General features: G+C 41.7%; 1 protein-coding gene across 2 annotated transcripts in view; it reads right to left on the bottom strand.

Moving 5' to 3' along the window:
- Nucleotides 1-235: 235 nt before the first annotated feature.
- Nucleotides 236-26080, bottom strand: part of LOC133483605 (low-density lipoprotein receptor-related protein 1-like) — a 129022-nt gene continuing 103177 nt past the window's right edge. For both annotated transcript variants that reach the window (XM_061785037.1, XM_061785038.1), the window contains 44 exons: nucleotides 25258-25386; nucleotides 25043-25162; nucleotides 24691-24804; nucleotides 24432-24581; nucleotides 24099-24221; nucleotides 23898-24014; nucleotides 21917-22045; nucleotides 21698-21820; nucleotides 21487-21627; nucleotides 20495-20682; nucleotides 20220-20403; nucleotides 19611-19696; nucleotides 19400-19519; nucleotides 19078-19265; nucleotides 18068-18273; nucleotides 17801-17989; nucleotides 17564-17712; nucleotides 17136-17229; nucleotides 16936-17052; nucleotides 16727-16846; nucleotides 16455-16577; nucleotides 16114-16239; nucleotides 15906-16022; nucleotides 14402-14508; nucleotides 14189-14321; nucleotides 12998-13120; nucleotides 12787-12909; nucleotides 11068-11208; nucleotides 10852-10989; nucleotides 10645-10764; nucleotides 9438-9706; nucleotides 9159-9340; nucleotides 8969-9075; nucleotides 8771-8890; nucleotides 7642-7818; nucleotides 7422-7562; nucleotides 6229-6402; nucleotides 5702-5863; nucleotides 5442-5625; nucleotides 4768-4875; nucleotides 4599-4672; nucleotides 4423-4516; nucleotides 2529-2673; nucleotides 236-2058 (listed from right to left, as the gene is read on the bottom strand). In XM_061785037.1, the coding sequence (XP_061641021.1) occupies nucleotides 1918-2058; nucleotides 2529-2673; nucleotides 4423-4516; nucleotides 4599-4672; nucleotides 4768-4875; nucleotides 5442-5625; nucleotides 5702-5863; nucleotides 6229-6402; nucleotides 7422-7562; nucleotides 7642-7818; nucleotides 8771-8890; nucleotides 8969-9075; nucleotides 9159-9340; nucleotides 9438-9706; nucleotides 10645-10764; nucleotides 10852-10989; nucleotides 11068-11208; nucleotides 12787-12909; nucleotides 12998-13120; nucleotides 14189-14321; nucleotides 14402-14508; nucleotides 15906-16022; nucleotides 16114-16239; nucleotides 16455-16577; nucleotides 16727-16846; nucleotides 16936-17052; nucleotides 17136-17229; nucleotides 17564-17712; nucleotides 17801-17989; nucleotides 18068-18273; nucleotides 19078-19265; nucleotides 19400-19519; nucleotides 19611-19696; nucleotides 20220-20403; nucleotides 20495-20682; nucleotides 21487-21627; nucleotides 21698-21820; nucleotides 21917-22045; nucleotides 23898-24014; nucleotides 24099-24221; nucleotides 24432-24581; nucleotides 24691-24804; nucleotides 25043-25162; nucleotides 25258-25386 (6116 nt within the window). In that variant the 3' untranslated portion in view covers nucleotides 236-1917. The remainder of the gene's footprint in view (nucleotides 2059-2528; nucleotides 2674-4422; nucleotides 4517-4598; nucleotides 4673-4767; nucleotides 4876-5441; nucleotides 5626-5701; nucleotides 5864-6228; nucleotides 6403-7421; nucleotides 7563-7641; nucleotides 7819-8770; nucleotides 8891-8968; nucleotides 9076-9158; nucleotides 9341-9437; nucleotides 9707-10644; nucleotides 10765-10851; nucleotides 10990-11067; nucleotides 11209-12786; nucleotides 12910-12997; nucleotides 13121-14188; nucleotides 14322-14401; nucleotides 14509-15905; nucleotides 16023-16113; nucleotides 16240-16454; nucleotides 16578-16726; nucleotides 16847-16935; nucleotides 17053-17135; nucleotides 17230-17563; nucleotides 17713-17800; nucleotides 17990-18067; nucleotides 18274-19077; nucleotides 19266-19399; nucleotides 19520-19610; nucleotides 19697-20219; nucleotides 20404-20494; nucleotides 20683-21486; nucleotides 21628-21697; nucleotides 21821-21916; nucleotides 22046-23897; nucleotides 24015-24098; nucleotides 24222-24431; nucleotides 24582-24690; nucleotides 24805-25042; nucleotides 25163-25257; nucleotides 25387-26080) is intronic.

The raw sequence follows: 26080 nt of genomic DNA, 5'->3' as shown, positions 1-26080 counted from the left end.
TGACTAAGTAAGCCTGGAATGCACCCTATATGGTTGCTTCATAACAAAATAGTCAACTTTTTGTACCATTTCGGGCATGGCCCCTTGACACTTTTTAATATGTCCTGTTATGATAGATTACTATTATGATAGCCAAATTTGTCCAACTTTCATTTCGGGGGAGGTTATTTGTGTTGGGGTCCGCTAAAAACATATTTTCGCCAGGCTTGCAAAAATTGGCCTCTGTTCAGGCATGTTGAGGCTCCCAAAAAGGCATTTATTGGGAAGATTAATAATAAACACAAATTCCATCACGGCCTTCACATCGCCTGTTGCTCTTGCCCTCGTGATACACATTACCTCTCTGACAGCTTATGTCAGCAAATGTACAAAACACACACAACACACACCAAAAATAATAATAAAAAAAAAACATCGCATTGTTTTCTGTACAATTTTCAATTTATTTATAACAATATCTGTTATTGTGTTGTAAAGTACTCCAGCAAAAACTAAATCTCTTTCCAGATGTAAGTCTGAGCCTCCATGCATTGTGTACTATAAAAGCTATGTGTCATTCATTTAAAAAAAAAAAAAAAAAAGATTTAACAACATTCAGAAAATGAATGAATTTTAGCAAAACTGCTGCCCGGGGAAACAAAATGATTGTACTTATCTCTCAATTAAAATACAAAACATATACAACTGAGTAAAATAACACTTGCTGACAGCTATGCAACAATAGAACGTCGCTGTCTCTAAGAATAATTTCAGATATTGAAGATTGGTGTTACATGCACTAAGATATGGCTGACACATTTCTGACAGAAGCAGCATTTTGAGCGTAAGGACAAGAGTGGTAGCATTAGCAGCAGCGGGGCACACCAGTTAGACACGAGAGGTTAGACACAGCTCAACAACAACACAAATACCAAATGGCCTTAATGCACTTAAAGAAAGAGTCGTTACAAAACGGTCCACTAAAGATAAAAGTTACTCATGACTGACATTTTAGAAAAGGTCCAGTTGGCTCTTTGCTTCATCTGAAAGGACCTCAAGTGAAGCTTTTCTCACCTTCGACTCAAGGAAGACCCTGTAAGTCACATGACACCACCTCGCCGTGCGGACTGGGTGTGCTTTGGTCCTCCCAGTTTGATCAGCTGACCATGTTTGTTGGCTGCAACACATTCACAACACCTGCCTGGAATGTTTCACCTTGGAGAAAAGGCCTCATCTCCCAACATACACTACACAATTTAAAACAGCCCAGGAGCTCCAACTGCCATGAAAACCCACGTCAGCTTCACATCTTGCCGTATAAAACCTACAAAATACCATCAAATTGGAATTCTGTGCAAGGAAGACAACGCAATCATTTCAAGAGCATCTGGTGCTGTACACAAACGTGAATGTGTCTCACACAATCTTGTAGATTCTCGGCGAGACAAAACCTGTACAAATTGAGACAACAATTGAGTTTTGTGTTTCCCTCTAAAAGTCCACACAAACAACAAACAGTTGGCACTGGTGAAATGGAACAATTTTCTCTCTCTCTCTCTCTCTCTCTTTACAAATCATAAAAATAAAAATTTGAATTGCTCCGATAATAACGACTTCTAATTTTCCATTTCATTTTGCACAGAGGTAGTGGCTATTTAGGTAAAGGGGTAAGAGACACGTGTAAATGAAAAATCTGTCATAGAAAATGGTATTTGTTTTTTGACCAGAGGAATCTCAAAAGAACAAAATATAATACTGCAATCACATACAAAAGTAGTCCTTCATTTTTGTACATTTTATACAGTGTTCATACTTTTTTTGTCATTTTTCTCTCCCGCTTTTTTTTTTAGGTTTTTTTTGTCCCCACGTGTTTTTGTTTTTTTTTCTCCATTAAAAGGCAAGAAGATGGGGTGTGTTTGGAATAGCGTGACGGGCAGCCTACGCCAGCGGGTCCACCAGCGGCTCCTCCTCTCCGCGAGACAGCAGCTCCTTCTTCTCGTCCGTGCTGGCCAGCGAGTTGCGACTGTTGTGGGCGCCCATGTACAGTGTGGCGTACACTGGGTTTGTGAAGTTAGTAGGCTGGGAGGAGTCAAACCACAACAAAACATTCCATCAGATGGAATGTAAATTGGTTGAGTGGAATTTACGTGAAGTACAGTAGACCGCCACAATTTTCGGGGATAGGAATATATATATGTCTCTCAGTCAAGATGTATCACTTAAACATACTTCCTTGGCACGAATTAATACTTTCCCATTAGCCAGGGATTTGGCGCCATCTTGTGGCATCTTTGAGTGTTATAAAAACACAAATAAGTGAGTTTTTCAGCAAATAGCCGCAGATAGCCACGTTTAGCTGAATGCACGAATAGCAAAGCACGAATAGGCAGGGGTTCACTCAATTTCTGCATTCGCGCATCCACCCAATCGCAGCTATCACAGATTTGGGGGGAACCTATTCTCGGTTTTACACTGAAAAACTTAAATATTCGCTGCTCAGCTCAAAGGCTCGGTCTCTAACACTTGAGAATAACAGAGTGGATTTCTACCTTGTCTGGATCAAGGGTGAAGTCTGCATCTAGCAGCTCCCCCACGTCGTCATCAGGCTCACCCTCGTATATCTTGTAGGCGGGGTTTCCGATCTCAACATTCATGGCCCCATTGGTCATCCTTTGGTGCTGGAAGCCCTTCGCTCTGCACGATACATAAAGGTCCAGATATAAGAGCCAGACACTGTAACAACGCCCGCACACCTCCACACAATGAAGAGAGGCGGATCATGGCGTCACGTCCAACCAGACTGAGGAGGAGCAAAAGCCACAGCACAGGCACGGACACAAACCCAGCGTTCTATTAAACCAGAACCGATCCAGATTTCATCGCACAAAATGAACCACAATCGATCCTAGATCAATGCTTGGACACATTGCTACCGATTAAATCAGAACTGAAATGTGGCAAGGATGAGCATCTTTAATCTTGGCCTAGGTAAAATTTGTCATAAGCAATGCAGGAGTTGTAGATATCACAGTTAATTCAGGCCCAACTCATTTGCTGCAAACACTGATAGGAAGAGAGCAAAGTCTGTTGTGAGAACGATTTGGAATACAGTTAGGGCCAGAAGTATTTGGAGTTTTTAATTTATGATTTTCTTTTCATACTCCACCACAATGGAACTAATACAATCAACAAGCAATTAAGTGTAGACTTTCCGCTTGAATATAAGAAGTTTCATAACAAGAAGGCAATTAGGAATTTTGATTCAGAGTAGCTCTATCTTCAGGTTCTCCAAGGTATTTGGACAAAGAAAACAACCTTTTAATATTTTGATAAACATGATTTGCCTTCATTGTGTGTCTGAAAGCATCTCCAGGGAGGAAACTCAGAATTGAAAGAAATACAATGTAATGAGCTTGAAACCTCAGGCAGTCATTAACGACAATTTTCATCCACATAGTAAAAAAGGCTCTATTTACACTGATGCCCCTTTGTCCAAATACCTTTGGGCCCATAAAAATGCATGTCATTTCAAACTTTTGTAAATGTTGTCTAATATCTAAATCTTTTTCTCTAAATCTCTAAAAGCTGAAAGCCTGCACTTCAATCACATATTGTTCTGTTTCTGTCCAAATACTTCTAGGCCTAATTGTGGCCTATGGATCCGATTAAAGCTTGTTGTGAATAGTATATACATGCTCCTTAGGCTGGTAGCAAGTGTATGGAGTAAGGTTCCAATACATCTGCATCAATGTGACTCCAGTACCATACACGTGCTGGACGGATTGCCCCATCCACCATTTTTCTTCTGCTTCAAGGCAGTTCATCGTATTTGGTGAGGGAACGGTTGGAGTATAAATTCTCGTAGAATGTGGAATGTGGAAGAGTGCTTATCATTTTACTTTTTAGTATTGCATTTCATTTGTATAAATAAAATTTTTTAATAAAAACTAATTTCAAATAAACTGAGAATCTGTTGTTCAGTTTTGCTGCTCATCCCATTTTTCAAATGCCCATCCCTACTGTGCAATACAATACGACAGCATGAAAGACATTTACAAGATTACAGTACACACAAACAGATCTGTTCTGTGCAGATCTGTCCTACAGCTCCTGAAGAGGCAGATTAAACAGGAGAGACACTGAAGGGCTGAATGGCGCGACACTCATCACAGGACCAAACACTGCACAGCAACTAAGACTTATGGGTAAGAGGCAAGGTAGAAAGACTTGGATGGGGTAATGGAGGCAAAAGTGTAGCCAACCCCGCCCCGAAACTGTTACCGCAAGCGTTTGGAGCCGGTTTTGCTGGGCCGGCTAGACCTGAGGAGCAGAGGAGATGCCATTACAGTGTAGGAGAAAGGAAGGAAGAAAGGAAGTGGAAAATGATTGAGGGGGAAAAAAAGGAGGCCTCTCTCGATTGTAATGTGTTTAACTGTGACTCACCCTCTCATCCTCCTCTTGTACCAGAGCAACGCTCCTACAGCCAGCAGAACCAGCAGCAGCAGGAGCAGCACAGGGATCACGATGGAGGCTGTGCCTACACAAACACTGCATTGGTGATACATGGCAACATACAGTAACAGGTTCAAGTAGGTCATGTTTTTTGGATGTCCACTTACGTCCTCCTGAACTGCTGCCACCTTCACTACTGGTGACTGACTCACAGCGATGTCCCACCCATCCAGGAGAACATCTGAACATAAACACAGTAGATACAGTAGACACATGTATGGGGCAATACAGTGGTTTTAACATCCAGACTTGATGATCAAGCTAAAGTTTGCTCACCTGCACTCTGGAAGGTGGGTGTGAGGATTAATAGAGCACTGGCCGTTTGCACAGTATTCATTCGTATCACATGTGTAGCAGCTGGGCTGGATTCTTCCGTTTGCACATCTGTTAAGGACAGGAAGATGTGAGTAGTGTAATACTTTGTAAGTACACTTATTCAAGTGGTTCTAAATGCAAATATGATGATGATGATGGCAATGATAAGCCGGTGAGATTTTCCCACAAACATCTGTGTAAAGGGAAAAAATAGCCAGCAGGTGTCAGTCTTCTGAGCAAAAACCTATTGTTGATGGCGAGGGAGATGATGGGAAATGGCCCAACCTGCTGGAGTTAGTATGGTGAACAGTAACAGTAAACCAAATAAAAATTATTACAAATATGGTTAAGAGGATAGGCTAGAGCAGCACAGGAAAACCTCGAGTGGCAAAGTGGCTACATTTTGTACAAGCTCACCAAAGTTACAAAAAAAAAGAAAGATTCTAAAAATGTTCCCTTGTAAAATGAGTAAGATTTTACAGGTTAACACCTGTAAGGAGCATATGTCGCCCTTTTTTTGAGAGAATTCATCCCGGTTAGATTTTACTTTTGATAAGGTGATAAGGTGTTGAGTAAGTGCGACTGTGCCAGACAATTATTTGTTTGTATCAATATGTGAGCGAGAGAGCTGTTACCGGCAGGTGAATTCGCCTGTGGATGTAAACCTGTCCTTGGGGATACACTCTCCGTTGCGACAATAGTGACACTTGTCGATCTCACATGTGCTGCCGGTGAACTGAGGCAGACAGCGGCACAGTTTAGAGCCACTCGCACTCTGTAGACAGGTGCCTCTGTTCAGGCAGTGGCCCTCACAGCTTCCTACACACAAACACAGATGCAGATAACGTAAGTGTGCTGCCCTCTAAACAATACAGTATTAGACAGTAACACTCACTATATTGGCACTGGTCACCCAGGAATTCATGAGGGCAGCTGCAAGATGGCTGGTTCCCAGCACTGACGGTGCAGTTGCCGCCATTCATGCAGTAATTTCTACATGTGTGCAGGTTACAGTTTGGCCCTGTAAAACCTGGCAGGCATCGGCAGGTCGGAGAGCCTGTTGACATTTGCAAGGAATAAGCAATAAACACATGTGAAGGAATTTGTGTGTGACTCCTGGAAGAAAGAAACACATTGTGGATTATAATACACATTTTATGTTATTAACAAAGAGAAAATTAAAGCCAAGTTAAAAAGTCCAAAGGCCCAAGCAATATGAAATGAATTTACAATCACAAAACATTTTTAAGAAAAGATACATTATCATACATAACAGGTGTTGCATAGAGTAAGCTAGTTATGTGAGTTAGCTTTTTGTCCCTAATATGTGGTGGACCATGGAATACTGGAATTTTAGCTCATAATTGGGAGCTCATAATGATCAATTCATCATTGATCATTTGATCAGTTTTCGCTGCCTACCTGTTGGAGAAGGTGTGCACGTTCCTCCATTCTTGCAGTAGTCTCTGCATTGGTCAATCTCACACCGATCTCCTCCATAGTTGGGCTGGCAGCGACATTTAGGCTGCTTGTAGGCGTTCAGGAAACAACTGCCACCGTTCAGACACTGGACCTGACAGGGGCCACTCGGAGGCGCTGTGGGCAAATATCGTCGTATTACGTTCATTGGTGGCAACTCAGCACTTTTGTTCAGATTTAGCAACTGATTTCGAATTTGTTTTTTTCCCAAAAAGTAACAAGCAACACATTTTGCTACTTTTAAAAAGTATGAATAGTGACTCAAACACTAAAATGCAAGTATTTTCCCTCAAAATGACACAAAATGACTTTCCATGTCACACAGTCTGCGTGATACTACATTACATCCTAGTCCACTCAGTCACTGCAAGTGAAACATTTGATTCAGAGGCATATGTATTTCGCTGGAGGCTTGTTTGCTAAATTTACTTGATATACTTAAATAATTCAACAACCACAGTTAAAACCACACAAATATGCTGTTGATAGAAATATTTACAGTATAAGATATGAATACAAAATACCAATGTGCTGTGTTTGCAATATTTTTACAAATAAAGACATAATGTAAAAAAAAAACGACTCTAAATGCACACATTTTTCATAATCTTTTTGCTTAGATGCTCAGTCAATTTGAGTAATACCACTCTGTAATCTGTCACTGGTTCTCAAACGTTTTGACTAAGTACCACCTGAATATTGAATATTAACACTGTGCTTAAATATAGTAAGGAAAAAAACTGTACCTAAACAATGATTCAAATAAAATGTACATTAAGAAATAAAATAAAATTGTTCCAAAATAAAAGTTCAAACACAAACCGTTCTTGAAAATGTAATGCAAATGTATTTTACTAAAAAGTAAATACAACTGAACTGTACATAGGCAGTGATTCTTTAACGTACCACTAGAGCGAGCCCTGATACCGCTAACACTCGTCACCACATTTTGAGAACCACTGATCTATGTAATGGTCTATGTAATGACATCATCACACAATGGCAATGTCATTTAGCAACAAATATACTCGCCTTTAGAAACATCCCTGAAAATCCGTTGCGTTGATGACAGTACTGGTTACGTTTGGAAGTTTTGCATTTCGAATGTGTGCGCTTTTGCGTGTAAGCTCACTCACAGATAGGAGCCAGTGTGGGAGCGGGCTGCTTCACACACGTGCCGTTGTCCAGCGTGTGTCCGTTGGGACAGGTACAGACCGGACCACTGGGACTCAGCAGGCACAGCCATTCGCATTTCTTTCTGTCGCAGGGATTATTCACTAGCAAAGACAGAGAGGATACAATAACACCAAACGTCCTTCTTCACTTCTTACTGCCGTTGCTTTACGCCAAACTCACTCTCTGGTTGCTTGTTGCGATGGTACAAAACCAAATCTGTGGCGTGGTTCATTCTCGTTGTCAGGTTCTCCACGTCGCCCTTGCCGAACTTATTTACACGGAAGACGTGGTTGTGGATATAGGTGATGCCATAGATGTAGTCTTCAAATATATCAATACTGAAGGGCTGATGGAGCTCTGTGTAAAGAAGTACAGTACGGTGAAAGCCTTATCGACAGAAAATAAACTAAAATGTACAAAGGGGTATTTGAGCCACAAAAAAGTAGAAAAAGAGAAAAATGTGTTAAGTTTATGGGAATAAAAGTATAATATTTTGATAAAAAAATTTAATGTTAGGATAAGTAAGTACATTTAATTTTAAGTCAATATTCCCTTACCAACATAACTGTCGCTGTTTTTCTACAGAGGCATGCTATAATATATATTCATGGGGACATATTAAATATTTGTTCATAACACATCCGATGATAATTGAACAAATTTAAAAAAAGTAAGATTTCAGTTTATGCAGTTCCTTCTGGGAAACAGACACAAATGTTTGCACAATCCCATTAAACCATATATTTATGGTTACCCTCACAGGGCTCTTATGACTGTGGCCCTCAAATACAGTAAATGTGTAATCAGCTCATCACATTATTGCATATATGCAATTGCCTCTCCATTTTATTTGTATTATATATCTTTGTTAATAATAAAGTGAATTTGAAATTATAGAAAATACTGACAACCAAAAATGGTGAAATAAATGCTTGTAACAGCCGTATATAAAAAAAAAAAAAAAAAAAGTAAAAGAAGATTTTCTGTCAAAATGAAAAGAACAAATGCATTTAGCAAGGAACGTGAAGTAGACACACCGTATTTGCTTTAAATGGCCCCCATAAAAATGATTTGACAAGCCAAATCGAGTCTCCGGGCCTGCGTTTGACATTGGCGCATTAAAGTGTTCAGACCAAAAACCAAAAAGCTCAACAGTATTAGACTGTATACTATATGCAGTTTTTCAAGTAAACTTTTCAGTCTAATAGTATTTTTTTCCTTTTCATTGTTGCTCTAATACTCATTCATACAAATGTACATAGAGTACACGCATTGCCTTCAGAAACAGAAGTAAAAAGTGCCACTCAACTGTTCTTGATGGTGTTCACAGCCACAACTGCATCACTGCCATTTAGCCTCACGCTGGCGATTAATGATCGCTTAGCGTCGGCCCAGTACAGGCGCTGGTTGAAGTAGTCCACTGCAAGGCCTGCGCAAAAACAAGACAAAGTTACTAAAGCTGCATTTTATTTTGCAGATGTGTTTGTGGATGTACTGTATGTTTTACCAGTTGGCCACTGAATGTTTTCATCCACCAGTGTCTCTCTCATTGTACCGTCCATGGCAGCTGTCTCAATCTTGGGGTGGTTCCCCCAGTCTGCCCAGTACATTTTCCTAGAGAATGACATTTGCATAGTTTAGACTGAACTTAGGTTAACACCCTTACAATATAAGTAAGCTTTCCCTTCCCTACTTACCCTCTCGGAGGGTCGACCACGATGGCATGAGGCTCATCGATCATGCCTGAAATGAGAGTTTTGCGGTGGTGCCCTCCGCTAAGCTGAGCCACCTCAATGACGTCTCGACCAGAGTCGGTCCAATACAGGTTGCTTGCCACCCAGTCCACAGCAATGCCTCGGGGCATCTTCAGATCAGGGATCTAAACACAGACAGCGCAAAAGTCCACTTTCAACCAAAAAAAAGCAAGTGCTAGCTTTTTCGGTAACTACTGAAGTTTGCTGACTGTATGTCTTCACCTCCACATTGGTGACCCGTGATTCCGTCTGCCGTCGGTTTCGGTTGTTGTTAGGTGACGGGGAGGAGGAAGAAGGCAATTCGTACGAGGATACGCGTCCAGTGTGCCAGTTTGTCCAGTAAATGCGGTTTGTCTTAATGTGTACATCCATGGCATCTATGCGCACGTTGGCGTCACCTTGGAAGATTTGTTCATAGCGCCAGTTTGGCATAGAGGGGTCCAGGCCGCGGATCTCGTTGTCATCAGCGATGTAGAGCACTTGTCTCTGAGCTGGGGACCAAGTGGACAGATATTATTGTAGTTGAGAGGAAATGGGAAACCTCACACTAGAGAATTGTGCCCCAAATTAAACAAATTTAGAGTTAAAATGTTTTTTTGAATTAGTTGAATGGGCATCTTGTGGCTGGAAATGTTACAAGACAGTGTTAGAAATAGTCATGAAAAATATTCACCATTTCATGGTTTTTTACATCATGAAAATTATCACAGCCCTAATCTTATTGCATCTTTTTTTTCATTTGAGGTAGCGGCATTCTCAAGAATCCTGGTCACTCCTTGCGTAGAGCATTGTAATGAACTATAGATTTTGAGTATTGGATATGCTTTGTATTGAGGAAGATAAAATAAAGAGAAACATTTAATTAATTAATTAATAATAATAATAATAATAATAAATTCAGATAGTCTCGTAGGCTTTTTCAGATTTTTATTTTTATTTTTTTACTTTCTAGCAGAAGCTTGACGGTTTTGTGCTCACACTGACTGCAATTTGAAATGGTTCATAATTCCCTCCACCTTGACTAAGGCCCCAGTTCAGCCGAAGAAAAACGGCCCCAAAGCATGATGCTGCCACCACCATTCTTCACTGTAGTTATACATATTTTTTGGAAATATGGCCAAAAAAGTGCAACCTTGTTTTCATCTGACCATAACAAAATGTCCCTTACAAATGTGGGGAAATGTGTTACAATATGATGTAACAGCGCATTCGTGTGGCGTTTGTAAATTTTTTTCCATTTGACAGATGAGTGAATACAGTAGATAGTCCATTACATAAAAATGTATATTGTATAGAAATTGGGGAATGAGTGAATGATTCAAAGCCTTTATTTTCACTTTCTGTTGGTGTAATGGCTAGGTGTCCTCATAGTTTTTCCCATACATTGTCTGAAAAGAATGCTAAAAATGTATACGAGTACTATACTCACTGTCAGCCTTGCAAGTGTCATTGATTCTGGTAAAGTACTTGTGGCAGCTGCACTTGTATGAGCCCTTTGTGTTGTTACAGATGTGGGAACACACTCCAAACTCCCTGCACTCGTTCTTATCTGTCAAAATAAATAAGCCACAGAAAAAGTTGTGATACACATTGTTATCGTAACATCAAATGAGAGCAGAGCTGACAAAGAACGTACCTTCACATCTCTTACGCCCATAGGATTGGAAGCCTGGTTTGCAGGAGCAAAAAGAGCTCGTCCCGTTAACCACACAGTGAGCTTCATCGCCATCGCCACACACTGTCATGTTGTTGCGGCACTCATTCAACATGGTGTCTACAAGACAACATTATCACAATTAGAACCAGGTGGAGCGGCCCCCTGCCACGGCATTGCCACTCTAACACATCCCACCTTTCTTATTGCAATTGATTTCATCAGAGCCGTAATCCTCACAGTCGTTGAAGAAGTCGCACCGCAGGTCAGAGCTGATGCAGCGGCTGTTGGAGCACTGAAACTCATCTTTTTGGCAGATTGTAGTGGACGGAGGAACCTCTGGAGTACCACGGTTGAAGAGAAGGTCATCCACAGTCATTATTTACTTTTTGTAACAAGACCTCAGCTAATGTTTAAACATGTTTTACTTGTGAAATTTATGGATCTACAAACTAGGATGTTAACAGCTTAAGAGGTCAAGTCTTATCCAGAGTTAAAACTAAATACAAGGGGAAAATATTTATGCAATGTGGTGAGATAATAGGGCTGGAGATACAGTATACAGTGAACCGCCACCTTATCACACATTTTTAAGCAATTTTTAATGAGATTTTACAGCCGCATTTAGAGTTGCACACCTTCAGTATAGTATAGCCGCAACATGCAGGCAGAATTGAGGTCTACTGGAAGAGATGCAAGAACAAGATGGAGAGAAGGTCCCCAGCTTAGTCCTACTGACTCCATAATAGTCATTGTTCCCACAGAGCAGAGAAAATAAATGCCTGTGCGTGTCATTGTATGCTCTGTTTGAACATGTTGCTACTCCGTGTGTCACGAACTGCTCTGCAGTACCATTGTTGGAGCCTGTATGGTGCTTTGCGCCCTCTCTCCCCTCCCCTCTATTTTTCAGCACCTTCCTCAAGCCGCGCACCTGTCACCAATCAGTCCTCCTCACCACCTGCATTTAAGCCTGCCTGTTCCCGGAAATCCTCGCCAAAGTATTGCAGCGTCTTCAAGCGGTACCACGGCCCACCTGCCTCACGTAAGCCACACTATTCCTCGTTCCCTTTTTGACTCGGTGTTTCCCCCGTGTTCCTGGTCCATGTCATTCCTGCCGCCAAGCCAGCCGCATGTCATCGCCGCTGTCTGCTAACCCACCTAGGACCACCTCCATCACCTTTCCTAATAAACTGTTCATCATAATCTATCTGCCTGCTCTTGGGTCCAGCTCCTCTCCATACGTGACACCGTGTGTTAAAGTAGCAATTGCTTGAAGATTTATAATGGCATTTCGCATTAAGCTATCAGACTTATATTAGACAACGTTTTACGCGTTCGTTGAACATTTTGGTGACAAATAAACAGCTTCAATCAAGCATGCTTTGCCTCTTATTTGAGAACTGTGCAAATGGGACAGTAAGATCGGGCACTAAGGAATACTTTATGAAGTGTGTTTCAGTAAATTTAAATGTGTTTAAAGCAAGTGGGAGTGGTAAAAATATATTTAAAAATGATATGGTCCCAATATTGAGGACTTTTACATGTGGGTCTGGAACATATCCCTTGCCATAATGAGAGGTCATTGTAGCGTAAAAGGGATTCTTCATGTTAAATTGCCACAATTAAGATCAAATCCATCTGAAATATAATTTACATTACAAAATGTAATACTGCATACAAAACACAAGTTGCATTTAAATTGGATATTTCTTGACAAACAGCATTATAACTTTTTTTATACCACTGTAAAATGTACCATTGTATTTAATTTCTAATGAGAATTTGAATAATCCGTGAAATCATACAAAAATCCAGGTTGCTTTATCAAAACCTGAAAAAAAATGTCAAAAATCCACACTGACGAGAAGATGACCTCTTAGGCAGAGGTCATCAGTCCAGTTTTAAATGACAACTCACGGCAATTGAGTTCATCGCTGTTGTCTCCACAGTTGTTGATACCGTCGCAGCGTTTGGATATTGGCAGACACACACGGTCATTATGACAGCGGAATTGTCTTGTGGGCGGACACTGGAATTTAACTTGGAGAGAAAAAAAGAGCAGCTCTAAGGAGGAGAAAAGTCTGTTTGCAAACAGCCCACTGGAACACTGTCAATGTGTTATTCTTACCACATTCCTCTGGCCTCTCGTCAGAATTGTCTCCGCAGTCATCCTCGCCATCACACTTCCAGCCCAGTGGTTTACACAAAGTGTTGTTGCACTGGAACTCATCCAGGGGGCAGTGTCTACCCACTGAAATAGGAAGGGGCTTATTATGTCTTCTGCTTTCATGTATGGCTACGTCAGGGTTCTCCCAACCAGTGTGCCATGAAACATCATCAGGTGTGCCACAGGAAATGATTTTATTTCACTTAATTGAATTGAATTGCATTCAAAAAAATATCTATTTACTACAAATGATGTATCTTTGTTCAACTATCTATGCAAGTTACTATAGTTACAGGTAGAACAATTAAATGCGCTTCCGCTAGACGGCAGAGGGTACATAATAAACCTGTGAATCTGCGTTTTGTGACATTTCTGTTTGGTGGTGTGCCGTGAGATTTTTTTTCTAATTTAAAATAACGTTTTTAGTTCTTCATATGGTCTTCCTCACCCAGTGTTTCCAGCAGTGGCGGTTGTAGGGGGGGGCAGTCCCCCCCTAACACTGGGCTTGGCGGCCCCTCTGAAAACCCCGCCCCCAATGACCTTATCGTCTGCAAACTTCGCAGATTTCATGCCAGTATCTTGAGACCCTAGGGAGTTCCTCATGAACATTTCTGCATAAAAATTAAACAGTATTGAGGAAAGAGGGCATCTTTGTCTAACCCCTCTTGCTATGGCACCTGGCTGTGTTACTTAATCTAGTACTGTACTCTTACGCACACTGTTTGGTTGAAGTATAGGTTTTTCTGTCCTTCCAATCCACTCTTAAAATTTGCAGAGTCTGGAGAATGACTTTCCAGTTAAATCTTCCAAAAGCCTTTTCGAGGTTTATGTATACATCTCAAGAGTGTAGTCAATGTTTTTTTTCTGACAAGCTTGTCATGATCCCAATTACTTCCCTGATCCCTTGGCAAGTCCTGAATCAAACTGATCTTCCACAAAGTACAGGTAGTCCTTCGACAGGCAAATAGGGTGCTTTGTCAATTTTCAAGACTACCTTGGGGCCTTGGGATATGGGACTTGTTTTTCAGTGTTCTGGCTTCTTTGGTATTAGTATCTTTATTGTCTGAACCAAGTAGTCTGGACATTCACCTGGCTCAATGAAGGTTGGGAAACACTGGGCTATGCATTGAGAAGATGAAAAGTGTTTCTCACCACCACTGTCACATTTTTCCTCATCGCTGCCATCCATACAGTCTGGGTCAGCATCGCAGCGCCAGCGGATGGGGATGCAATGGCCGTTTTTGCACTGAAACTGATCACTGTCACACTTCACGTCACAGCCATTCTAGACCAAAACAAAAACAATCCTTTCCATTAGTGTTGACAATTTTCGAGTGTTGAATGGAAGGAATTGCTGAGCGATACCTCATCTGAGCCATCAGCACAGTCGTGGTCACCGTCACACTTCCAGCGCCCGGCAATGCAGCGGCCATTTGTGCAGGCAAACTCGCTCTCTGAACACTGACGAGGAACTGAGGGAAGAGAGTTCTCAGTTTACGAGGCTGAGCGATGCATGTCAAATGGGAAGAAAAGGGTGTAAGAGCAGAACATAAAGAAGAGAAAGCACTGCAAAAAATAATAAAGGTTGCTGTCTGTTGCGAGACAGGCGGATAGAAACAAAAGAGGTTTAGAAAGTTTTTTGTTTCAGGAATGACTCATGGGGAACAGAGGTGGGGATGGAACAGCATACTGTATGTATACTATGGTACGTGGTAGAAGATTTTGGGGGTCTGTTGAAAGGGATCGAAAAGGGGCAGAAAGGACAAGGACCAAGAAGCTGAGTTTCTTGAGCTGAAACTATGAAAACACCTACCTCTGGCTCACAGCAACAGGCCAGTGTGAAATACAAAATAGACATGAGATGACATGAGATGTGCAAATGACCAAAAGATTGATTCACATGGAATCTTGTCATTGAGTAAATCTAACAGCAAAACACAGTGACATGTTACGCATTGCTAATCACACATACAGTAATATACACTCACTGCACACTTGCACAATCTAATGTGATCCAGTACAACAGCTGTATTGAAAGTACAAAAAAATATATGCGCAGTTCTTCACTGGATGAATGCAGTCAAACGAATATTATTTTGTATCCAAAGAGATTGATTTTTCTGATTGTTACTCATTTTTAATCACACTCAAGAGCAGAGTAATCTCTTCATGGATTACAAACTCAATCGAAGGACAAAACTGTGCTTTTTTAAAAATGAACTAATAAATGTACAAATGCTGCATTCTTGAACACAAGGAAGTTAGGAATTTCTGAGCCAAGAATAGAAAAAGTGCATTGGAACGTCACTTGAGTTTGGGGTTTCTACTCATGCAAAGAGCACCAAATTGACTTCACATAAATGCAGTTACGTTTTAGTAAAATATTATAATAGTATACTATACCAGTATTGGTTGTGTTAGATGGCTATGCAACCAATATTGGTTGCATAGCCATCTAACACAACCAGTTCAGCATGGAAGAAGGTATGCAGGTAAAATCATCTCTGTGTGGAGTTAGTCAGAAAAACTATTTCAAAAAGTAATGTGATGTTTATTGACATAACTGCTGACAGTCAAGATATCTATATACAAACAAAGCATTATTAACAATATTGCAGGCTCCGGGCCTCCCAAATTAATTTAATTCTTTAATATAACAGCTGGAGCAATGTATTTTTCAGAATCTCAACATATGTACTGAAATTGTTTTGTTTAACAATGTGTTTATTGTTGGGGTTGTCGTTTGAAGTGGTGTAAAGCTGCATAGCATCATGCTGAGAGGTGAGGTTACCTTACATAAGTTAGATTGTGTAAAAGTACCTAATGTTGTATTCAATGCGTAACATACTGAGTGGGACTGGCAACCTACCACACTTGTCTTCATCAGAGTTGTCACCGCAATCATTGTCATAGTCGCACTGCCAGCGTCCGGGCACACAGCGGTTGTTCTTACAGCGGAACTGATATGGCTCGCACGTCCGCTCATCTGAGCATCAATGTGACATAAAGGGTACAATATTTTCTGGATTTTCAATATTTTCTATAAAAATCAACATTTTCTAGAAGAGTCTGCTTACTACACTCCTCTTTGGGTTCATCTGAAGCATCGCCACAGTCGTCCTCTCCATCGCACTTCCAGCGTGCTGGGATGCAGCGGCCCGAGTCCTTACAGCGGAACTCATCCACACCACACGTCATTTGAGCTGCAGCACACATGCCAGGACTGTTCGTAACCAGGGTATTTTTCTTTGAAAATTTAGTTTGTAAACTGGGTCATTCGTAAACTGACGTTCCTCTGTACATAGCCATATTTTCAAAGCGGTGAGAGTAAACTAAAATGATCTCAGTTTCCTATCAATTCACTATTTTTTTCCAAAGAAATTCAACTGCAGGTTTGATATGGTCAGAAAGGTCTTACTGCAGTTGGCAGGCTCATCAGAACCATCCACACAGTCATTGTCCCGATCACACACCCAAACCCGTGGAATACAGCGCTTGGTGACGGCACACTGGAACTGGTTCGGGGCGCATGTCACCTCCGCTATACAGAGGGCAGGGGGATCATTAGTTTATCTTACGCACTGACAGGAAATACATACTGTAGATTCTTGGCATTGTATGACAAATCTGACATGCAAGATAACGTGTACTGTACACATATGCAATAAGTAGTGTACTGGTAAAACTTACGACAATCTTTCTCGTCCTCTCCCTCACCGCAGTTGTCCTGTCCATTGCAGCGGAAGATGCCAGGGATGCAGCGACTGGGGTGGGTGCATTTAAACTGACTGGGCAAGCACACATGGATATCTGGAGGGCAGGTACAAAAAGGCTTACTACTAATAGTAATTTAAAAAAATAATAATAATCTCAACTTGTCAGTGCGTATATAAACATACCACAATTGGCTTCATCCGAATTGTCTTGGCAGTCATTGTCTCCGTCACAGATGTAGGCGGGATTTGTACAAATTCCTGTACCGCATTGGAATTGACCTGGTCTGCACTTAAACTCAGCTACAATGAAAAGACCAAGGGGTATTATTAGACCCAGAGTAACGTATGATTCCGATCATAGCGAGGAAGCGCTCATCACTCACGGCAATCGGCAGGCTCATCTGAGTGGTCCCCACAGTCATCTTCAGTGTCACACTTCCACCAAAATGGAATACACTTGTCGTTTTTACAAACAAACTGAAGAATCAGAGAAGGGAATGGCTCATTTATAGGCATGATAAGGTGAGTACTATAATTGCAAAGGGTGGAAAAAAATACAATTCAAGAGATTTTCCATGGAAAGGCTCAGGGGACAATTTAAGTTGGATACAATTGATGACAATGTAAAATGCCGTTTATTTTAATAGTAAATAGTACTTTAATCATCCACTCATTCATGCATTTTTTTATAATGCCCAGCTGACGTTGGGTAAGCAAAGTAATTTAGTACATTTCCAGATAATTTCTCCATGTATACCTTCCGATGGCAAGTTTCAAAATAATGCAAAGTCATCATTTGAAAGTAGCACACCTGACTGGCAGTGCAGTTAGACAAGCACTGTTTTCCATCTGCTGCTAGATAAAAGTTAGTGGGGCAGGCACATTTGTAGCCCCCTCCTGGTGAGAGTAGACACAGGTTACTGCAGCCACCATTGTCGGTCTGGCATGGGTGGTCTGCCACTGCAGAACAAGGTGACAGGAAATTAGAGATCCCACTGAAAATGAAGTACAAACATGACAGCAACTCAAAGATCATACTCGGTCATACCTTCCGGCTGGCGGTATGGGTGGTATATATGGACGTCCATTGGTCTGTGTAAGGTGCTAATCAGCAAGGTCTTGTTGATTCCCAGAGTCTTATGAGCTCTGTTGATGGACTTGGTCTCCCAGTCTGTCCAGTAGATGTACTCCTCAAACAGAGTCATTGCAAAGATGTGGGGGATATCTTGGGTCAGAACTGCATGGGCAGCATGGAAGGAGACACACATTGTCAGCAATATCCAGCAAAACACATGGCTGTGTGTGTGCGCTTTACCTGTGTGTCTGTTAGTTCCATCCAAGCTGGCAAAGGCAATGTAGTCCTCTCGGGCGTCGGCCCAGTAGATGCGGTCATTCACAAAGTCCAGGGTCAGACCGTTGGGCCAGGTGATCTTATCCTCCACAATGACTGTCCTGTTAGTGCCGTCCATCCCAATCCTCCCTATGTGAGGGGTGTCACCCCAGTCTGACCAGTACAAGTACCTAACACACATGCAGCGGAGGATTAGAATTTCTGCATCAGAACAGAGACAAATCCAAACGCTGCCTGCACCAAAGTCAGGAAATTGTACCACAACACCATCAGTCACTAGAAATAAGATCCAGATCATATTAAATCCATCCATCCCTCCCTCTTCTATACTGCTTATCCTCACTAGGGTTGATGGGTTTGCTGGAGCCTGTCCCAACTGACTTTGGGCAAGAGGCGGGGTTTAGAATCATTCACACTCACATTCACAGTTATGGGCAATTTAAAGTCTTCATTTACCCGAACATGCATGTTTCTGGAATGTGAGAGGGAACCGGAGTGCCCGGATGAAGACAACCTTTGGGAGAATATGCAAACGCCACCCAGGAAGGTCGAGCCCATATTCAAACTCCTATGCTCAAAACTGCTAAGCGGATGTGATAACCACACGTACACCGTGCCACCGTCATATTAAACATGTAATCTAAAATAATAATTGTAAAATGAAAATGCACCTAAATGCACACTCTTGATCAGATCTGAATGAATATTTTGTTTTGGATATGATTTGACAGAAAATATGAGATGACCTATCAAAATAATGTAAACAGCAAGTCGCCAGTAAACAAAACAAACCTACAATTTTTACTGGAAGTGGAGATAAAAAGTAAGCACATTGATCAACTTGACAGAATACAAAATAAAGGTGGTGAAATGTTTCATTAACCTTCCCTTGATAGAAAAAAAAAATCCCCCTTCTTAACTAAAGGCTAAACCAAAACATTTTCGACATTCTTTGAATATACAAATGCCCCTACCCATATCTAACATCCACAGCCACAGCCCTTGGTTCTCTCAAGCCATTGTTGACCAGAACTGTCCGGTAAGCTCCATTCAGCTTTGACACCTCAATAGTGTCCCGCCCTTTATCACACCAGTACAGATTTCCTCCCACCCAGTCCACTGCAAGCCCGTCTGGGTTGCTGAGCGATGTGCGATGCAGGACCTGTCAATCCAAAAAAAAGCTACTTTGTGAACACCTCAGAGTGAATAATGTGATATTTCTTTCTATACAGTATACATCTTGGTATTCTGCTGCACATCTTGACAAAACAATTGTCAAAATATAGCCACATTGACCTGAACATCACTGCCATTGATGTGCATGCGTCGGATCATGCTGCCCTGTGTGGTAACATCGGTCCAATAAATCATCTGCTGGCGATAGTCAAAGTCCAAAGCCACTGCATTGTTCAATCCCTGTCAATACGCAGATATTGGTTAGGACCAGTGGTGAAGCCCAGCATAAGGACACTGAAATTGATACTGTAATGGAAGCTGCAGAGCTCACCTGTTTGAGGAGAGTGTAGTTGGAGCCATCCAAGTTGAGTTTGCGTAGGTAGTAGCGGTTGGCAAATATTAGGAAGGGTTCCTCATCTGCATGAAGAAGAGGGCATCTTCAGTAACACGGTTCCTTTTTCAGAACCATTCTGTGTAGCTTTCTTTCCCTTGCATGTTTTTTCTCTTGGTACTACAGCTTCACGTCCAAAAAGAGGTACTGTACGATAGATAGCTCAGTGATTCCAACCACTGGGCTGTGGCACAATAGTGTGGCATGGAAAATTCTCCAATTTCACGTGATTGGTCCAAATTATTATACATTTACTAAAAATAATGTATCTTTCATTTATCAGATTTCACACTAAGTCAATTTGTCAGTAAATTGAGACGACATCATCATTATTTCAATTCATATACTTTTCGTGACATTTTTTGTTGGTGGTGTGCCGTAAGATTTTTCTAATGTAAAATATGTGCCTTGGTTGAGTTATGTTATAAATTGTCATGGTTTGAATTTGAGTCCATCAATATGTTTTAGCCCTGTGACTGATTGGTGATCTGACTATCCTAATTGAGCAAAGAAGGGCTCCTAGAAAATGGATAGATGGCTGTCTCTTACCAGATGTAGATTTGCAGACAGTGGGGTTTTCTGGGCTAAGTTGAAAACCCTCAACACACAGGCAGTGGAAGCTGCCATGGGTGTTGATGCAGCGCTGTGTGCAGGGATAGGTGCTTTTACACTCATCCACGTCAACGCACGTCTTCCCGTCATCTTTCAGCCGGAATCCAGGGTGGCATCTACACTGCGTGGGCCGATCAAACAGCGGGTAAAGCCCCAGTACGCTCTGCACTCTGCACACAAGGCTTTAACTCACTCTTATGATACCCACTTACCTTGTAGCCTATCTTCAGGTCCTCACAAAGTTGCGAGCAGCCACTCAATTTGGTGTTCAGGCACTCGTTAATGAAGCAGTTGAGCTCATCTGAGCCATCGCCACAGTCGTCCTTATGGTCGCAAAGTAACGTCTCGTTGACACACTTCCCATTATTGCAAGCATAGGCCGTGTCATTGCATTTTTTCTCTGTTGCAAACAAAAAAGGAAAGAATGAAGAAAACATTTTTGGTATGAACATGAACCACATCACTCATTACAACTGATTTGCACAATTGTAAAGGTAAAATTTAGACTCTAAATCTAATGCTCAATGTTGATTCAGAGCGGTACAGAAATAACAATACATGTATGTTTATTGTTGGTGGGTCGTGGTTAGCATGTCTCTCCTACAGTCGAGAGGTTCAGAGAACCAGCAGTGTTTAAAAAGGATGAATGAATGGATGAATGGTTAGCTTGCAGTAGTGTAGAACTGTACTACAGTACACAAAGATGGGCTCCTATAGTTATTATTAAAAATTATTAACACTTGTCAGGATAATACAGTGCAGTTCTACAACACAATAGTAAGCATAGTGATAAACCCATGGACATTCCATTTGAATGTTGTGAAATTATGTCAATTAGCAGAAATTAACTGAGGAATATAACCAAAGTAATTAAACCAAGTGAAAAAAATCTAATCATATCATAGCAGTCCTATGATAGCATGCACATATGCCCCATGGGGTTGTGCGCAGGATAGGGAAGACACGAAGCAATCTATTTGGATGCTTATAGTGAGTTGACGGCATAATTCTACAAAAAAAATTATTTAGGGATTTTGAATTAGTTTTTATTGTGAATACTTGACTTTCGACTCATTATTATCATCATCTTTATCATTGTAAAATCCACCCTTGTTTAAGATTTTATTGTGCAGGTTATAGTGTCTGTGTCTTTAGTGTCTGAAAAATAACCACACTTTATCTGTGTAAATACAGTGAATATAACCTGGGCCCGTGCAGCGTGGATTCTTTGGGGCTTCGTCTGAGTGATCATGACAATCAAAGTCTCCATCGCACTCCCATGAGCTCTGAATCAGGCAGCGTCCATTGGAACAGCGGAACTCATTGGGTCTGCAGGTTGGGTATTCTGTAGCATGCGGTGAAAGAATTGAGCTTTGAAAATCACCCACTCATTTGTAAAAAAAGGGTCCACTTACCACATTCCTGCGACTCATCCGAGCCGTCGCTGCAGTCATTGTCATGGTCACACACAAAGTACTTGGGAATACACTGTCGGTTTTGGCACATGAACTCATTGTTGCTGCATGTATTGTTAAAGACTGGGACACAAATAAATATACTTGGTCAGTGAATGAAATGTGACATGTTGCCTTGTCTCTGTGAACGTATCTAAGCCCAGTCAACTCTGAACTCACCACAGCCAGCTTTGACGCTCTCGTCAGCCCCATCGGGACAGTCTTTGTCCTCGTCACACTTCCAACGCTGAGGGATACACATGTGGGAGCCAGGACACTGGAACGCTTCAGGACTGCATGTTTTGGTTTCTGTCAATGAAAGAGGCAACTTAACTCTTCATCAGGCACTCAATGACAAACTTCTGATATGTAGGTTAATACTCTGATTAATACTTTATTATCACCCCAAAAATCAGTGAACAGGCAAATTCACGAATGCCTAACCGTGCAAATGTGGGGTTTCACTGTAGTAGTTTTCATTTGTTTCAGTAATGCTGCCTCCCGTTCTCTTTTATTTATTTAGCTTTCTTCTTCTTTATTGTATTCCCCCCCATTTACCTTTTTTTGGGTCCAATATTTATTGTTGGAGAGTATTTGCACTATCAGACTTTTTTTACCCTTCTTTTTTACAATACGTCATCTAAAACCGCAAGGAGCTACTGCCTTTTTCGCCTCTAACATGGAGCCGGTTGGTGTCCCCTCAGCGGAGAATGCATCCCAGTGGAGATATGGAAAGGGATGTGAGCCGGCGGTAAAATGAAGGAAAGTAAAGTGAGAATAAATGGGAGCGGTAGGAGATTTTAATCGTTGTCTTCCATTGATCATACAGCCGTACAGATGAACTACCAGCAGTTACAAAACTGCAGTTGACATTCACCCTTCAGCGGGAGTCAACGCAAGTGACGTCATGCACGTTGTGATCACGAGATTATTATTATATTTCAGCATCCTGGAGCCCGCATACTAGTCAGTGGATATTTCAATCATGTTCCTCTCTCTCATCTGTGAACAACTTCTCACGGGATGGGAACTGTACAATGAGAGGGAATAAAAACACTCCTGGTTTCCTGTATGCCGTCGTTAAGGGAGTACACGGCTGTTATTCTATCCCTCCTCTGGGTAATCTGACCACTACTTCATACACCTTGACACCCCCAACAGGCGGCTGGTGGAACAGCAGGCAACCAACATAAGGATCATGACAGTTTGGTTTAGAGACAGAGGAGGCGTTGCAGGACTGCCTCCATTTCAGCCATGGGTTTTAGGTTTTTAAAGATTATATTTTTGTACTTTTATTAAAAAGGAATATTTTATTTATGTATTATTATTACTTTTATTAATGATTTGTTTGATTTTATTGATGTACATAATTTTGTTATGTGCAGCATGTTGTTTTTTTAGTGTGGTTTCAATCAAATTGAGTTGAGGTAAAGTACTAATTGTCATTTTCCACCATAACAGAATGATTGCTCAAACAATGGCTACAGTACATACTGCTTCCTTATCAAGGCTGCAATGCCTCTGCTCTCTCTCTCTCTCTCTCTCTCTCTCTCTCTCTCTCGCTCTCTCTCTCTTAATTTCAACCCAACTGGTTGAGGCAGAGGCGGCACGGTGGACGACTGGTTAGAGCGTCAGCCTCACAGTTCTGAGGAGCGAGGTTCAATCCCCGGTCCCGCCTGTGTGGAGTTTGCATGTTTTCCCCGTGCCTGCGTGGGTTTTCTCCGGGCACTCCGGTTTCCTCCCACATCCCAAAAACATGCATTAATTGGGGACTCTAAATTGCCCGTAGGTGTGAATATGAGTGCGAATGTTGTTTGTTTGTATGTGGCTTGCAATTGGCTGGCAACCAGTTCAGGGTGTACCCCGCCTCCTGCCCGATGATAGCTGGGATAGGCTCCAGCACGCCCGCGACCCTAGTGAGGAGAAGCGGCTCAGAAAATGGATGGATGGATGGTTGAGGCAGACGGCTGCTTCGACAGTTGCCTCACACTGAGTCTTGAGTCTGTTCGGGTTTTCTTGTCTCCCTATACTAGTGCCTGCTCATGCGGGGTTCAGTTGGTCTCAATGTGTGAGGAGCGTGGTTCTTGACCTGCTTCACGTGTGCCTTGAGATTATTTCAGTTGGCGCAAAAAAAATAACATTGAATTGAATGTTCTCTCACTGCATTTACTGTCCTCATCACTGCTGTCTCCACAGTCGTCCGCTCCATCACACACCCACGAGTTAGGAATGCAGCGGTGGTTCCCGCATTCAAACTGGGAGGCTGAGCAGAATTTATCTGAAATGTCCAGAGGCAGCGTATGCCACACATGTAACAGCGTGATGTCATTCTGCACGTTCGGTTTTGAGTATGCCGACTTACCGCAATGAGCCTCGTCTGCACCGTTCTCACAGTCGTGCTCTTTGTCGCAAGTCCAGCTCATGGGGATGCACCTTCCACTGGGACAGGCAAAGAAAGGCGTTGGACACTTGGTTTTTCCACTCCCTGAAAGGGCACAGACATATCAATTGAATTATAGGCTCTTCTTACAGGAGAAAAGTAATTTGCATTGCTGTGTTTTTCAAGGCAAATATTTCTCATTTCCCATTTGGAATATTCTGACATTCGACATCATGCTCTTATTCCCATGTAAAAATCGACCTTTCTTAGATCACCGCCTTCCCATTTTTTGAAAATCAATGTGTACTGCAGCACCTGGGCAATTTCTCTCATCAGAGAAGTCTCCACAGTCGTTAGCTCCGTCACATTGCCATGTGGGGTCATAGCAGAGGGTGGTGAACTCGCACTTTTGAAATGTCACTCCCTTCACTCCCAGGCGGAAATAACTGGAACAGTCAGTGGCAGCTTAAAAAGAGAGAGAGAGAGGCACAAACTACTTTACAGCATTTGGGAGCCTCTGCAATCCTTTATCCACCTATATTTTTGGGCATCAGCCTTTTTAATGCTAACTTACTGCAGTTCATCTCATCACTGGCATCCTCACAGTCCACTTTTTGGTCACACTTGCTGGAGTTTGTGATGCAGCTTCCATCTCTGCACTGGAACTGCTCAAGTGAGCACAGTGTGGCTGGACAAGCACAATCACGTAATATCAGTTTGTGCACATCAACAACATGTTTTCATTTTTAAAACAATACAAGAGTGACTGATTAATGAGCCTGATTGCATACACTACTACATTTATCATTAGCGATAGTAGTAGTATTGCAGTAATACAATTGATAGGAGATTTAAATCCCTCCATAAGAAAAATACCTTTATGCAATCAATTGACATGTACCATAAATGGAACTGAATTGCCTTACTGTTACAGAAAAGCTCATCAGAATTGTCCCCACAGTCATCCTGTCCATTACACCACGAGTGATGGCCCACACAGCGGCCATTTACACAACGCTTGAAGCCCTTCTTGCATGCTCGGTTAGCTGGAACACAAGTCAGCAGATCATATAGCATGGAAAATAAAACTAATATATTGGGCTTAGTGCCTCATTAAAACAGAGTAAGAGTTTCTTCTCACCACAGTAAGACTGCTTCTCATCAGATTTGTCCTTGCAGTGAGCCATGCCGTCACAAGTCAGTGTATAGTTCACACAATCTCCATTTCCACACTCAAACTCATCAATGGGATTGCATGTGGTGTTCAGAGCTGGAGTGGGGAGAAAAAAATGGGATTCCATTTTTCACCTTTATTCAAATACATACAAAGCAGGGGACATATAAAGGAAATGTTACTTTTTCAACATTTTGTGTACAAATAATTGGGTCTCTGGACTGCCTGCCCACTCATCAAGTGTGAAGTTAAACAACCAAGTAAGTACTGGCACTTATTTATGAAAATGTGTCTGCAAGCAAGCCTTTCTGAATTTCACCAAATTTGAGTTTGGTGATGTGTCCGCTGCATGCACCAAATGCACAGATCCGCTACACTAACTGACAAAGTGTAATTCGGGGGCTTGGTGATGAAGTGCTGCCTCCATAAGTGAAATTATGATCAAATATTTATGTGCTTTATGGAGGGATATGGTTAAATTAGCCAGTAGGGGCTTTGCAGTCTGGTCGTGGAGGAGTGAACGTCTCCCATTCTGGAGGGAGTCTGCAAGTCTCCAGAAGTCTTCAACAACACAACAAAAAGTTGCTAGATTTGTTGCTTCTCTTTTTTTGAAAGATATTTGCAAGAGGGATTGGAAAAGTTGCCAAAACTCCATCTACCGAAAGTCGAAGCTAGTCAGTTGTGTAAGACAGGATAACCCTCTCAAAACAGAGACCTTCATTTTTGTGTCCTTTGATGGAAGAATGCTAGAGACATTTTATTAAGACACATTGAACTCCTAAATTAAAAA

Source organism: Phyllopteryx taeniolatus, chromosome 9 (assembly GCF_024500385.1).
Source record: "Phyllopteryx taeniolatus isolate TA_2022b chromosome 9, UOR_Ptae_1.2, whole genome shotgun sequence".
In the NCBI taxonomy this organism is placed as follows: Eukaryota; Metazoa; Chordata; class Actinopteri; order Syngnathiformes; family Syngnathidae; genus Phyllopteryx; species Phyllopteryx taeniolatus.
This window is presented reverse-complemented; position numbering and strand designations above follow the sequence as displayed.